Source organism: Octodon degus, unplaced genomic scaffold (assembly GCF_000260255.1).
Source record: "Octodon degus isolate 3935 unplaced genomic scaffold, OctDeg1.0 scaffold00098, whole genome shotgun sequence".
In the NCBI taxonomy this organism is placed as follows: domain Eukaryota; kingdom Metazoa; phylum Chordata; class Mammalia; order Rodentia; family Octodontidae; genus Octodon; species Octodon degus.
Window position 1 is genome coordinate 5,645,112 of NW_004524674.1, and position 14,566 is coordinate 5,659,677.

Consider the following 14,566-nt stretch of genomic DNA (forward strand, 5'->3'; position numbering starts at 1 on the left):
GTGGTATGAGAGGGACCAGACTCAGCAACACACTACTCTTGGGTGCATCTATCTCCCCATTCCTAACTAAGACTTTGGGTTTTGAGGTGGGAAGCGACCTACTTCTGAGCTTTTACCTTTGTCCTGTCTGTTAAATCAATCGCAATCATCACCATACTCACTTTCTTATCCTTTCAGATTTGTGTTTAAATCTGGTATTTTAGTGGGGTTTCAGTGGGGCAGTAGTAAAGGCTATGTATATGACTGGACTATGCAAAGCCACTCTTCTGCCCACTCCAGTCTGGCTTCCAAGCCCATCATACCACGAACACTGCTCTGGGCAAGATTACCAAAGTGGAATGTGTCATGTGCTGGGCTTGGTTGCTTAGAAATTTGCTGATTCCTTCAATCATGCATGTCAGTTGGTGGCACAAATTCTGAGATCTCCAGAATTCCAAGAAACAGTCATCATTTCTGTCTTCTTCCTGCTCAGTAACACATAACACAATTGCCTTTCCTTTTGGATTTTGGGAAACATCCTCTCCTGGTTCTCCACCACACTACTCGGGTTAGATTTCAGATGTACTCAGGAAACCCGTGTACTGGAGGCTTGGAGACTTGGTAGGCAAGGAGGTGGTAGTGCAACGTAGAAAGCTTTAAGAGCTGGGATTTAATGGGAGGTGCTGACGACACTGAGGGTCTGCCCCTGAAGGGGACTATGACTTTAGCCTCCATTTCTTTCTTGGCCCAATCCCTCCCCAGCCAGGAAGTAAACACCTCTACTTTCCCATAGGCTTTCTCCTGGGAGACCCAAAGACAGCACAACCACCCAGTAGTTTGGGATCTGCAAAACTGAGAGCCAATATAAACCTTTTCTCTGTAAAAGTTAATCACTGACAATACTTTTATAGTACTGGAAAACTGACTAATAAAACTCACTGACAAATCTTTTGTTGCTTCTGCCTTCCTGTGGCTCTACACAAACATGCAAACTTGACTTCCAGATCTCAGAGGACCTGGGGGGGGGCACGATTTACCCTCTTTGCTTCTGTGAGTGTTTTCTCCCCTTAGGGATTTCCACTAGCCCCTGACAGACTCACTTGTGTGGGCTGGTGACTCCCAACGGAACACCCTCCAGCCCTGACCTCTACCCCTATTGGTCCTGCACCTTCAAATCTCTGTTTTCCCCAAAACCAATAGTCCTTAACGCCCCCTTGACATCTCTCTCCCCTTCACTGTCCCCGCCCTCAACAAGCCAAGGTCTTCCAAAGCTCAGGGCCTGGTACTGGCAGCAGCGTTCCTTCCACTCCTTTCGCTTCTTCCATCGAGAACTCTCCTCCTGCACTGCGCACTGCTTCCTCAAGCCTCAGTATCAGGTCCCTCGGTCTTCAAAGCTCCTTGTCCCTGCCCCTCTTCTCCACAGCACTCTCTGTCATCCGAAATTCTAAAGTGCATGGCCTTGTTTACTTGCTTATTTTTTTCCCCTCACATTTGCTTTTTAATCTGTATCAGGGCAAAGACTGAGTTTTGCCTGGGCCTGTATTAACAGCACTTAACATAGTCCCTGACACGAAACTGGTTCTCATAATTAGTTATTAAATGAAATAAAATAATGTCTGATTTAAAAGAAGTTGTAGGAAGTAAGCTGGTGGTCAGGTGCACATTTTTAGGGCTAAGAAAGCAAACAAAGCAAGAGAGATGGGGCTCAAATGTGCTCATCCCAGCTGCTTCTCAGTTCCGCCTCCAACCACCGCAGAAGGGTCCTATTCCCGGAATATCTACAGGCCCACCCATCCTGTCCACCTCGGCCAACTCCTCTCCCCAGTGTTCATCTCCCCAGGTCCAGATTTCACCCTCTCTGCCCCGTGCTTCTCTGCCTGAAATCCAGACACACTCTTCAGGGCAGCACTGGGGCTCACCGTGGGCAGGTGGAGTCCGAGGGCAAAAACCAGCTTTGCCAAAATAGGGGCGGGGCCGGGGCGGGCCCGGGCGGGCGCGTTCCGAAGGCGGAGCGCCTCCTGCTGTGCTGTATTTCTGCAGGCTGCAGACCGCCAGCCTGGGCTGGTACCATGGCCAAGTTCAGGGTGAGGGTGTCCACTGGGGAGGCCTGCGGGGCTGGCACTTGGGACAAAGTGTCCGTCAGCATCGTGGGGACCCAGGGAGAAAGCCCCCCACTGCCCCTGGATCACCTAGGGAAGGAGTTCACTGCGGGCGCTGTGAGTGCCGTGGGAGTTGGGTGGGAGTGAGGGTCAGAGGGGGGCAGGGGTGGGAGAGGAGGATGGAAGCTCCTCCGCACAGTAAACCTCTTCAAATCCCAGGAGGAGGACTTCGAGGTGACGCTCCCAGAGGACGTGGGCCGGGTGCTGCTGCTGCGCGTGCACAAGGCGCCCCCGCCACTGCCCAGGCCGCTCGGGCCCCTGGCCCCAGACGCCTGGTTCTGTCGCTGGTTTCGGCTGGAGCCGCCCTTGGGCTCCCCGCTTCTCTTCCCCTGTTACCAGTGGCTGGAAGGGGCAGGGACGCTAGTGCTGCGGGAAGGGGCAGGTGAGGGGAGAGCAGTGGGTGGCAGGGACTGCAGGATGGGCACGGGAGGGGAAGGGTGCTAGTAGTGGGGGGAGGACAAGTGTAGAAATGACCTGCTGTGGTCACCGGGTAGAGGCGGAGGAGGATGCAAGTGTCGGTGGTTAGGGGTGAAGGGAAGATGGACTAGGGTCAGAGGACAAGGAGGTTTCTTCTGCTCTCCATCCAATTCCTCCTCCCACAGCTAAGGTCTCCTGGGCAGATGACCTCCCCGTACTGGAGCGCCAGCGCCAGGAGGAGCTGCAGGCCAAGCAAAAGATGTACTGGTGAGAAGGGGTGATAAAGGAGATAGTAAAGGAAGACAGGCAGCCTGGGGCCCCGGAACAACACAGACTAAAAGCCCTGTCTGGTCCTTTCCTACAAAGGGCGCTCCTGGGAGGAGCACCGTCTCAGCTCTAGAGCGCTGGAAGCACTGGCTGGGAATGCTTCCTCTCCAGCCTACTGTCTCAGACCTTGCGGGGAAGGCAGTAATCTGTCTTTACAAGCCTTTCATGTGACTCAGGTGCCCACTGAAGTCTGAATCACTGCTGAGTGCCATACCCTTCCTTACTGTGGGGATTCTTCACACACCAGCTTGGTGTATCTTCCTAAAATGTGGACAGAATCAGAAATACACCACTTAGTCCACAGGAAGCCCATCTTCCAGGCAGGTGGTGAGAGGGGGCTCTTTTTCTGCTCTGGGCTCAGCATTTGGGGTCACAGAGGGAAGCTGGTCTGAGAGGTTATGCAGGCAAAGGATGGAACTGCAAGTGACAGTGGGCTGTGGGTGAGGATTCCTGAGGCAGAAACTGAGGAACTGTGCTCAGGTGAGGATTTTCAAAAGACTTTGCTCTTGATGTTGGCTGCTGCCTGAAGCTTGGGCTGCAGGTTCTTGCAACACATACCTGGGGGACAAGGCAGCCACAGGCTTATTTGGTTCATGGCAATTCTATGCATGCCATGAATTACACCCCTGAGAAAACCATTACATTAAATCTCACAGCAACAGCCCCAGGGAGGGGCAGGTACTGTGGTCTCCGTTGTCTTTAGAGACCCAAGGGTGGTATAAACTCTGTTGAAAGGGACTGAGATCTTAGGCAAATCATTCATTTCTATAACACTTAATTTCCTTTTGCAAAGGAAACCGAGAATACCAGTCTCCTTGGGGTTGTTGGGTGGAACAAATGAGAAAATAGTTAAGAATGCAGGTAATCAACTCTCAATCCCTGCACAGGGGTGTTCATTTGCTACAGTTCCTGTGTCTAGTTCACTTTGCTCTCATGTCTATGCCTTACAAGACTGAAAACTTTTAACATTATTATGTGATTTTTAGCGATAGAATTCAATTGTGCAGTGCTGGAGTATAAACTACAAGTAAAATACAGAGGTTACCAATTACAGTATTTCAGCCTACCTAAACACATATGCCTATGAATAGAGGTGCCTATTGCTGTCAAGAAAACATGTAAAAAAAAGAAAAAGAAAACATGTATGTTTCTGTATTTCATTATTAAACTTGGGCTTGTGTTATTTCATAAAACATTAAGTTAAAATATTAAAAAAATAAAGGAGGTTTGTTACTTTTATGTCAACTATCTTACACATTTTATATGCAGCCCAAGAAAATTCTTCTTCACTGAATGTGGCCCAGGCAAGCCATAGGGTTGGGCATCCGCAGTCTTGATCTTTACTACTTAAAAATGAGTCCTCAGGGCTGGGGCAATAGTGTGGCGGTCTAAGCACCCATCTGGCAAGTGCAAGGACCCAGGCTAGCTCCCTGGTACTGCATGCCATGCCAGCCCAGGAACCCCAGGCACACTGTGCTGGCCACCAAATCCAGGCATGGTGGCACACACCTGTAATCCCAGCAGTGGGGAGCCTGAAAACAGAAGGATCACTATGAGTCTGAGCTGCATAGTGAGACTATACCAAATACATTAAAAAAAAAAAAAAAAAACAGAGAGAAAAAGGTCTCTCTAGTTCAGCTTCCACCTTAAATTCCCTGAGGACTCCAGGTAGCCCAGCTCTAGGCAAATGCTCAAATGCTCAACCCTCAAGGGGAAGTCTCACTGTGAGAAATTAAGGGCTCCCCTGGAGTCTTGCCAGCAGAGGGGGAAATACAGATCCTAAGGAGGTCAAGCTCTTTGCTCAGAGAAGAGGGCTTGCCCTGACAAAGGCCCCTGAGGGCACTCCTGAGCCTTAGTCCTGGGGCTCCCTGAGTCCTCTTGGTGATTACCTGCCTTTTCCACTCTCCAGGTGGAAGACCTACCTCCCAGGCTGGCCTCATTGCCTGGATGAGGAGACTGTGAAAGATCTGGACCTCAACGTCAAGTACCCTGTAGTCAAGAAAACCAAATTTTCCTTGAAATTAGGCTCTGGGTGAGAATGTGTACCTTGTCTTGTCCCTGGGCCTCAGATGTTCTACCACCCTTGCTTCTGCCCTCCTTTTTTTTTTTAGAATTTTTTTTTAAATTAATTTATTTATTTATTTTGTGTGTGTGGCCTGCTCAGTCCACCAGGGGGCGGGCTGGCTGGCATGTGGTGCTGGGGGATTGAACCGCGGTCCCGTACTTTGATTGGCTTAGTTTATTAGGTGCTTTAGACCACTGAGCCATCTCACCAGCCCTGCCCTCCTTTGTTTAGCTCCCCACTATCAACGATATGGGTCACTCAGTCCTGTCTCCTCCCAATTTCCACAAAGCAGTGGTGACCTTAGGGGAGGTGGCTACCTCAGACCCTGGAATCTGGTTTAGTATCTGGTTTAGAACCTCAGGAAAGACTAGAGTGATTGACAGGAGAGGGATCTCCCATACCCTCTTGCCTCCATCCAACTCTTTGCATCCCCTGGCAGGGTTGCAGAGCTAAAACTCAAGGGGCTGCTGGACCGCACAGGGCTTTGGAGAAGTCTGAGGGAGATGAAAAGGATGCTCAACTTCCGAAGTTCTCCAGTAGGCGGTGAGGTGTTTGGGCCAGGACTCCTGACCTCTTTCCTTGGGCATCAGCTCCCAGGGCTAGCCAGAGTCTTGGGAAACCAAGCACTAATCTATTGTGTGACTCTGGGCAGGCTCCCATCCCCTCTTAGACTTTACATTCCCCACAGAGACAAAAGAAGATATGGACTGGGGTGATCTCTGACCGCCTAATCTAAAAGACATTTTTTGAGCTATTGTCCATCACGCACTGGATTGGGGCTGTGGACACTACTTGAATTTACAATGCCCACAGTTAAGCAGGCCAGAGATTATTAATTAGACTCAAAATTGTATCTTTGGTGTCACTTGCAAGACATGCTAATTGACTCCAGGAGTGTGTAAAAGGGGACCCACCCTAAGGCTTTACAGGGGGTCCTGGAAAGCCTTCTCCAAAGGTTGAGTAGGCAATAACTGTGCCAAGGTGGGTCATGGGTGGCAAGCATTTCAGGCTTAGAGAACAGCAGAGGGAAAGGCCCTGAAGATGGAAGGACCTTTGAGGGAGAGAAAGAACACTACCATGGCCAGAGCAGATTGAACAAGAGAAAGAAGGGCTGAGAGGAAGCAGGAGGTGCCCAGGTCCCAGTGGGGCAGGACCATGTGGGCCACAGCAGGAGTGGACCTTTCCTGAGTACAGGCTGGGCTATGTCCTGGTGGCCAGCTGGGGAATAATATGGGCAAATGTGCTCTGTGAAGTGGGTAAAGAACAAGAATGGAAACAGGACGGTGAGCCAGGAGTCTCTGGCCATGATCAGCAGACGATGGTGGCCTCAGTAAGGCAGTGGCCATTGGGACAGAGTCACAGATGAGCTAAGAAGCAGGGAAGGTGGAGAGTCGATTGGAGTTGATGGTGAGGGCTGCCAAGGTTGGACCCAAGTGGATGGAGATGCCACTCCCCAGGGGCCCAGGTCTGAGCTGGAGCAGGAAGAGCCCACAGTTGGTCTTTAATATGTTGCTGTTGAGTCTGGTGAGTCATTCAGGAGAATGTCAGCTAGCTGACAGGGCAGTAGGTTGGGGACTAATTTACTGTCTGGTGAGAGGACAATGACTGAAGCCGAGCACTGAGCAGAGGAAGGTGTTCCTATGGAAGATGGAGGGTGGCTGGAATGGACCCAGAAGGGAACTCCACTGTGAAAGTCGGAGGGATCTGTTGGAACCGAGGTAACTGGTCCCCATGTCCTGCTATCCCCCTGCAGAGTATGTATATAAACACTGGCAGGAGGACTCCTTCTTCGCCTCCCAGTTCCTGAATGGACTCAACCCTGTCCTGATCCGCCGCTGTCGCTTGCTCCCAAAGAACTTCCCAGTCACCGATGCCATGGTGGCCCCAATGCTGGGCCCTGGGAACAGCCTGCAAGCTGAGCTGGAGGTGGGGTTGTGGGGTCCAGGCTCTACAGCCTTATCTTGGTGCCTTTAGGGCCATACCCTACTGGAGAGGGAGGGTGCAATCACATTTGTTAGGGACATAATTTGTGCTGCATAGCACAAACACCATCTCCCAAACACAGTCCTCTCCCAGCCCTGAATCCTGTCCTGCTACCTGCCCTTCATCCTTTAGAAAGCCAGGTGGCAGCCTCAGCGCCCTACTGTCTCCTATAGAAGGGCTCCCTGTTCTTGGTGGATCATGGCATCCTCTCCAGCATCCAAACCAATGTCATCAATGGAAGGCCTCAGTTCTCAGCAGCCCCAATGACCCTGCTGTACCAGCACCCAAGAGGTGGACCCTTACTGCCTCTTGCCATCCAGGTCTGTCACTGGACACGGGGCAGGGCAGGGGTGGGTAGGGTCCCAATGAATGATTGGCAGACGCTCATGGTTGCCTCTTCCCTGGCCGGTCTCCCACCCCAGCTCAGCCAGACTCCGGGGCCAAACAGTCCTATCTTCCTGCCCAGTGATGAGAAGTGGGACTGGCTGCTGGCTAAGACCTGGGTGCGCAATGCTGAGTTCTCTGTGCACGAAGCCATCACACACCTGCTGCACGCGCACCTGCTGCCCGAGGTCTTTTCCCTGGCCACACTGCGCCAGCTGCCCCAGTGCCACCCACTCTTCAAGGTTAGTGGCTCAACAAGGTGGCTCAGCCTATGGTTGAGTCTCTGAGCTCCTGGCCCTTGTGGCCCTCACACTCCCTCTTCTGAGCAGCCTCTCCCAGGTGGCCCTCTCTGTCTAGGTGGCCTCTGTCATTGCACTGAGGACTGGGGTGCAGAACCTTCACTGCACTGTGACAGCATCTCCCTGCAACTGGGAGCCCCCTTCTTGGCAAGCCCTGAGCTGGAGGAAAAGGTAGATACTGTGCCTCAGAAAGGCTTCTTTTTTATAGCAAACCAGATGGAATTGGGTGCCACTGAAGAAGCCCAAGTCTTAGGACAGGCATCCTGGAGCTAGCAGATGCAAAAGTAGACACAAGGCTTTCAGCGACCAACAGGTTTTCTACGGCTCATTCCAGAGTTGGGAAAGTCCTGCATGGGAGGACCATGTGCTCTAGAGTGGACTCTGTAAGTCCCCTGGACTCCCAGGGCCTTCAGAGGACAGATTCATTTCTCCCTCAGACTTGCATCTCCTCTGAGGAGGACAGGACTTCACCTTCCCTGGCCGCCAGGCTCTCTGATGGCTGTTTAAATGGTCCCCTGGGTCAGGCCCTCCTTTGCGCTATTCATTCTGCGCTGATTCTGGCCATCTGCAGCTCCCAAGGTCTGCAGCTCAGAGATGGGCTCTGGTGCACATTCTACACATCCAGGCCGTGGTGGTCTGCCTGCCTGTGACTTAGGAAATCATAGTGTTCATCCAAATATCATCTTCATTTGATAAAATGATCTGGTACCCAACATGCCTGGTGGGTACAAAACAAGATGCTGGAGGCTTTCGGGTCCCATCTCTGGGTCTGGAGGGCTGACCCCTATTCCGAGCCATCAGCCATCCCCTCTGGCCCCTGTTATCTCTTTCTGGGTAACTCATAAGGAAGATGCCTCTCTCAGGAAGGTCTAGGGTGACCTCTAGCTCTGCTGTCTCCTGTCCGTTGTAGCTGCTGATTCCACACACGAGGTACACCCTGTACATTAACACGCTGGCCCGAGAGCTGCTCATCGCCCCCGGGAAGGTGGTAGACAGGGTAAGAGCTGGCTTAGGAAAGGTGTGGCACGGCCCACTCCTTCCACTGGACAACTCCAGAGTTCTGGGGTGAGAGTGACCTTTGGGTGTGCTACCTCTTGCTTCTGGAGAAAGGTGCTGGTGCCAGGAGCCGTATCTCCCAGTCCACAGGCCTTGGCATTGGAGGCTTCTCTGAGCTGATCCAGAGGAACATGGAGCAGCTGAACTACTCAGTCCTTTGTCTTCCTGAAGACATCCGAGACCGTGGAGTTGAAGATATCCCAGGCTACTACTACCGAGATGATGGCCTGCGGGTCTGGGAGGCAGTGGAGCAGTGAGGGGGGCTGTCCCTAGGGATCCAGGAGGCCTGGGAAGGCAGGAAGACTGGGCTGGAGAGGGATGGGGAGGGGTGGGTGTGAGGAGAGTGGGCAGGACACTTCCCAGAAAGGGAAAGACTGGCGGCAGGGACTGAACCCAAGTGTACTCTGCAGATTTGTCTCTGAAATAATCAGCATCTACTACCCAAGCGATGAGTCTGTCCAAGATGACCAAGAGCTTCAGGCTTGGGTGAGGGACATCTTCTCCAATGGTTTCCTAGGCCGAGAGAGCTCAGGTATGTGGACCTCTGCTCTTGAGCCCCACACTTAGGCCTCTGCAGATAGGTCCTCAGGACCTCAGCAGCCTCAGCCCGGGCCCTGCCCTCTTCACAGGTATGCCCTCCTCACTGGACACCCGGGAAGCTCTGATCCGGTACACCACCATGGTAATATTCACCTGCTCAGCTAAGCATACAGCTGTCAGTTCAGGGCAGGTAGGAAAGGTCAGCACTAGGGTGGCAGGTGGGAGAGAGTTGACTCTTCAGCCTCATCCTGCCCTCTTGGCCTTCAGTTTGATTCCTGTGTTTGGATGCCCAACTTGCCATCTACCATGCAGCTGCCACCACCCACTGCCAAAGGTCAGGCAAGGCCTGAGGGTTTTGTAGCCACCCTCCCTCCAGTCAATGCCACGTGTGACATCATCATTGCCCTCTGGTTGCTGAGCAAGGAGCCTGGAGACCGAGTGAGTATGGGGCTGGCAGTCAGATCAGGCCAGAAAGAGGCAGCTCAGGTGTTCTTTGTGCTCCTAGGCCCTCAGGCAATTTAGTCCTGTTACCCTTCTCAAGTGGCCCAAAGAGTAGGGGGAGAGGGATCATGCACCTTTAAAACTTAGAGAGCTGGGCATGGTGGCCCACACCTATAATTCCAATATTTGGGATGCTGAGTCAGGAGGATTTCCATGAATTCAAGGCTAATCTGGGCCAAAGTTCAAGACCAGCCTGGAAAACATAGTAGGACACAGTCTCACAAAGCCAAAAAATTAAAATAAAAGCAAAAATGAAGAAAACCTTGGCCAAGGATATAGCTCAGCAGCACAAGTACCGCCTAGCAAGTATAAGGTCCTGAGTTCAATTCCTGGTACAAAAATAAAAAAGAAAGGATAGCTCAGCAGATTAAAGCACCTGCAAACAGACACAGGGGTAGGGGGTTCAATCCCTGGGCCTGCCAGCTGGCCCTGGCCCCAGGGCGCACTGAGATAGTAATTGAGAGTGGGTGTGGTGGTACATGCACCTGTAATCCCAGCTCTTGGTAGGCTGTAAACAGGAGAATCACTGAGTCCAATCTAGTAGTGAGACCCTGAACACCCTGTAGACCCTTTCTTAAAACACAAAAATAAATAAATAAATAGAAAGAAAGAAAACTTTGGAACTAAACATTCTCAAGAGCTTCCTGCCCATTATCTTTACTTGGAAAAGATAGTTTATGGAAAGGGGCATGGATTGGGCTCAAGGGAGGCTTTTTCAGAGGCCCAGGGTGGGAGCTATGGGTCAGAACCAGCTAAGGCAAGCAGCCCACTCACCCAGCCTGTCGTTCTCCTCAGAGGCCCCTAGGCATATACCCAGATGAGTACTTCACAGAGGAGGCCCCAAGGAGGAGCATTGCCACCTTCCAGAGCCACCTGGCCCAGATCTCCAGGGACATCAGGAAGCGGAACCAGGACCTGAAGCTGCCTTACACCTACCTGGACCCTCCCCTCATTGAGAACAGCGTCTCCATCTAAATCCCCAGAGAACACATCTTGTATGACATTTGTCTTTTTTTTTTTAATTGACAGAATCTACAGGGTCTACAGGGTCTCATTACATAGATCAGACTCATAGTGAGTCTCCTGTTTTCAGTCTCCCAAGCACTGGGATTACAGGCGAACGCCACCATGCCCAGTCTCAGTCAAGGCCTCAGCACACCCCGGGGGGATTTTTTTAACCCTGGCCTCTGTGCTGACATTTATCTTTTTGACCACTTTGCTCTAGACTAATTGGCACCAGAAAAAAATGAATTTCCCACTGGTCCCTCTGTGCCTCTTCTGAGACAACCAAACCCCACATAATTTGTCCCAGCATCTACACACGTGCACTCAAGTGCACATGTGTGCACATATACCCACCAGAGAGACAAAGTCAAAACAGAGGCAGGCATGGTGGCACATGACTATAATCCCAGCTTTTGGGAGGCTGTAAAAGGATCACAAGTTTGCATCAGCCTTGCCAACGGAGACCCTGCTTCAGAATAAAGAGGCCTGGAAGGGTGCAGGTGGGATAGCTCAGTGGTGAAGTGCTTGCCTAGCCCAGTGCTGCTTGAAAAAAAGATTCTGAGAACAGACCCTCATGGGACAGTGTCACGAAGCCCTTAGAGACTTCTCAGTAACCTGATTTAAAGGGAAGTCATCATAGAGGCTGCTCAGCAACACACATGACAGTCTACACCTGCCCAAGAGGTTGGTCATGACCTATTTCCTTGCTTTCCAATGAATAAAGCACGAGGGAAAGGTCACTAGCAGGCGGCATGCCTCTGCTTTTTCAAAACTCCCCCTAAGTGAGTTGTAGACCAGGTCTCATTTCCAGAGAATTAGAAAATAGGAATATAATCACTAGTCATGGGGGCTGGGGAGATGGCTCAGTGGAATAAGCGCTTCCCTGGCAAGTGCAAGGGCCTGAGTTCAATCCCCAGTTCTGCCAAAAAAAATTAATAATAATAATCGCCAGTCAGAACTTGCCTTCTAGATTCTGTCTTCAGCAAAGGAGTGCTAAAATTTTGTACAAATTCTTTAATTCTACTTTTTTCTTTTTTGGACTCAGAGAGCATTCATTAAAGTAGCAAATGGACCCTTTTGATTTCACCCAATGATTTTTATTTTCATCATATGAAAGATATTAATGCCTTGAGTTTTTAGTTTCACTAAAACATATCTTATGAAATAGTGGGCACAATGCAGTGTATAAGCTGTACTTACCTGTGTACCACCAGCAGACTGAGCAGATCAGTGCTTTGAAATGCAGCACAACTGCAGGCAGCACTTCCAGTTCTGCTCATCGAGACTGGGCCAAAAGCGATTCAGATGGGGCTGGTGAGATGGCTCAGTGGTCTAAAGCACCTACTTAGAACAAGCTTAGCAAAACACAGGGACTGCGGTTCAATCTCCCAGCACCACATGCCAGCCAGCCCCACCCCCTGGTGGGCTGAGCAGGCCACACACACAAAAATAAATATAAATAAATAAATAGGAAAAAAAAGAATTAAAAAAAAATGACTTAGAGCTCTGGATCTCTTAAAATTATTTTATTTCAACCAATAAACAATTCCTACTCACATAAAGCAATAAAGGATTTCATGGATCCAAAACTGAGTGTTTTGAGGAATTAAAGTTAACCTCTATGATCTCAGGAACAACCAGAAATACTGGGTAACCAGGACACAAGAACAAATTCTCCCAGACACTGTGATGGGATTATAATGTCCCCACCAGTTTTGGTCCTTGATTTACCTTCATTGTCCAGGTGTAGTAGCATACACCTATAATCCCAGCACTCAGCACGTTGAGGCAGGAGGATTGCTGTGAATTTGAGGTCAGCCTGGGCTACATGATGACTTTAAGACCAGCTTAAGTTACAGAGTACCACCCTGTCTCAAAAAGAAAAATACCTTCCTCAGTATGCAGAGTCCATGAGAGAAGGTCCGTTTGTCTTACCTTGGAAGGGCAGAGACCAGCATTCTGCAGAAATGCGGGGCTCACTATGTACCTCACATACTTCTCCATAACATTCTCCAGCCAACGTTTCAGTTAGGTTGGGGCCATGTGACTAATACTGGTCAATGCACTGTGCAAGGAAGTGATTTTTTCCTATACCAGGCAGTTGTGAGCTGGAGGGCCTCCTCTGCCCTGCCACCATCCTGCTGGCTACCTTGCAGCCATGTCCCAGGTCACGTGAGCCCCATCCTTACCCCTACCACTGACTGTAATCTCAGGAGGATGGCTGCCCACCAAGGTGCACAGCAGCCCGCAGCCTCTTTTGTGCAGTGGTCCTCCTGATTTCTGCCTCCCTAGTGCTGGGATTACAGGCCTGTGCCACCACCCAGACTCTATCGCCCGTGTAGCGCGCCTGGGGGCAGGGCCGGCACGGCATGTGGAGCTAGGGATCAAACCCTGGCCCCTATGATTACCTAAGCAATAGCTTAGTTCACTGAGCCATACCACTGGCCCTTGGTGTCTATTTCAGTTGCAGCCACACTATCATATGGAGAAAGAGAAACTGGAGAATCCAGGGCTGTTCAGCAGTGGGAATCCAAGCAGCCAGTTCTCAATGCCCCAGCCCTGTGAACCTCTTCCCACCCCGCCGCACACACATCACATACTACCCTAGTCCTTGGGCTTTTGGCTGACTAGCCATGAAAAGAGATTATTTAAAGGGAGAAATAACCCATCTTCAGAGTGGTGGTCCTTGGGACTAGAGTGGGCAACACCTCATAGGCACATTGTAATGGGTCAACTCACATTTTAGATTATAAATGTAAGTCTTGTGCTTTCTGTTGTAAATGTATGCTCACCACTGTTCTAAGTTGTTTAGTAAATAGTGGCTGTTACTTGCTGTTTGCTAGGTAAAATTCCTACCTACCAATCCCTGTAAACAAAATTAGATTACAGAGATGGCTTCATAAGGAAACTAAATGGGATTTAACTTCTTGTAACCTTGGGCTATGCAAGATTGCCTGCAGGTACTTACTCAGGTGCCAGATAACCAGAAACTAAAACAAAGCCCCAGGAAATTTAGTTTGGGTAGTGGTCACAATGACCCTGAAAGCATTGTTTTGTGTGAATGAATTTGTTTACCAAACAAATGTGGTTTCATGTTTTAAAAGCCCCCTGCTTCCTGGGCTAGCTGCCTTTCGGTCCTCTCCTGCATGAGAGCTGATGGGGGCCCTGAGCTCAGTACTAGACGGCTTTCCAAATTCCAATCTGGCTGATCTGGTTCCTATTCTGAGTGACCCACAAAAACATGAGCACTGGGCATTCCAGGCCCAAAGTCATTCCAGGCCCAAGGAGGAAGCCACCCTCCTTGGTTGGATCAGCTAGCTAGAAGTGGAGGACCAGGCTACCATCCCAGGCTCCTGCTCTACTAATCCAGCTTTCAGTTGAGAAATGAGGGGATTGTGGAAAAGAGAGAGGGCAAGGGAGATGGCTCAGTAGAATAAGTGCTTCCCTGGCAAGCACAAGGGCCTGAGTTCAATCCCCGGTTCCACCAAAAAAAAAAGAAAGAAAGAAAGAAAGAGCCGGGGATATAGCTCAGTGGTGTAAGTGCCTGCCTGGAAAGTGCCAGGTCCTGAGTTCAGTCTCTGGTACCACCAAAAAAAAAAAAAAAAAAAAAAAGGAAGAAAGAAAGGGTAGAAGATGGAAGGTTCCAGAAGTAGGGCAGGAGCCCAGCTTACTCCCTTTCTAATGTTCCAGTCCAGGATGGAGTAAATCAGGAGGGACAGAAGAAGACATAGGAATGGGAAAAATAAAATTAAATAAATATTCTTTTTTTTTTTGCAACTGGAGATTGAACTCAGGCCCTTGCGCTTGCCAGGGAAGTGCTTATTCCACTGAGCCATCTCTTCAGCCCCATA

General features: G+C 50.3%; 1 protein-coding gene across 2 annotated transcripts; it reads left to right on the forward strand.

Annotated features, from left to right (window-relative positions):
* Nucleotides 1-2,017: 2,017 nt before the first annotated feature.
* On the forward strand, nucleotides 2,018-10,685 carry Alox15b (arachidonate 15-lipoxygenase, type B). Of its 2 annotated transcripts, none has more exons than XM_004638436.2 (14): nucleotides 2,018-2,195; nucleotides 2,298-2,520; nucleotides 2,741-2,822; nucleotides 4,792-4,914; nucleotides 5,387-5,490; nucleotides 6,701-6,873; nucleotides 7,104-7,250; nucleotides 7,353-7,556; nucleotides 8,524-8,610; nucleotides 8,753-8,922; nucleotides 9,080-9,201; nucleotides 9,299-9,399; nucleotides 9,477-9,647; nucleotides 10,506-10,685. In XM_004638436.2, exons 1-14 carry the CDS (start codon nucleotides 2,049-2,051, stop codon nucleotides 10,683-10,685), a joined length of 2,034 nt encoding a protein of 677 aa, XP_004638493.1. In that variant the 5' UTR covers nucleotides 2,018-2,048. The 2 variants fall into 2 exon arrangements, with proteins under 2 accessions (XP_004638493.1, XP_023579099.1); XM_023723331.1 differs by having other exon boundaries at nucleotides 9,522-9,647.
* Nucleotides 10,686-14,566: the final 3,881 nt, after the last annotated feature.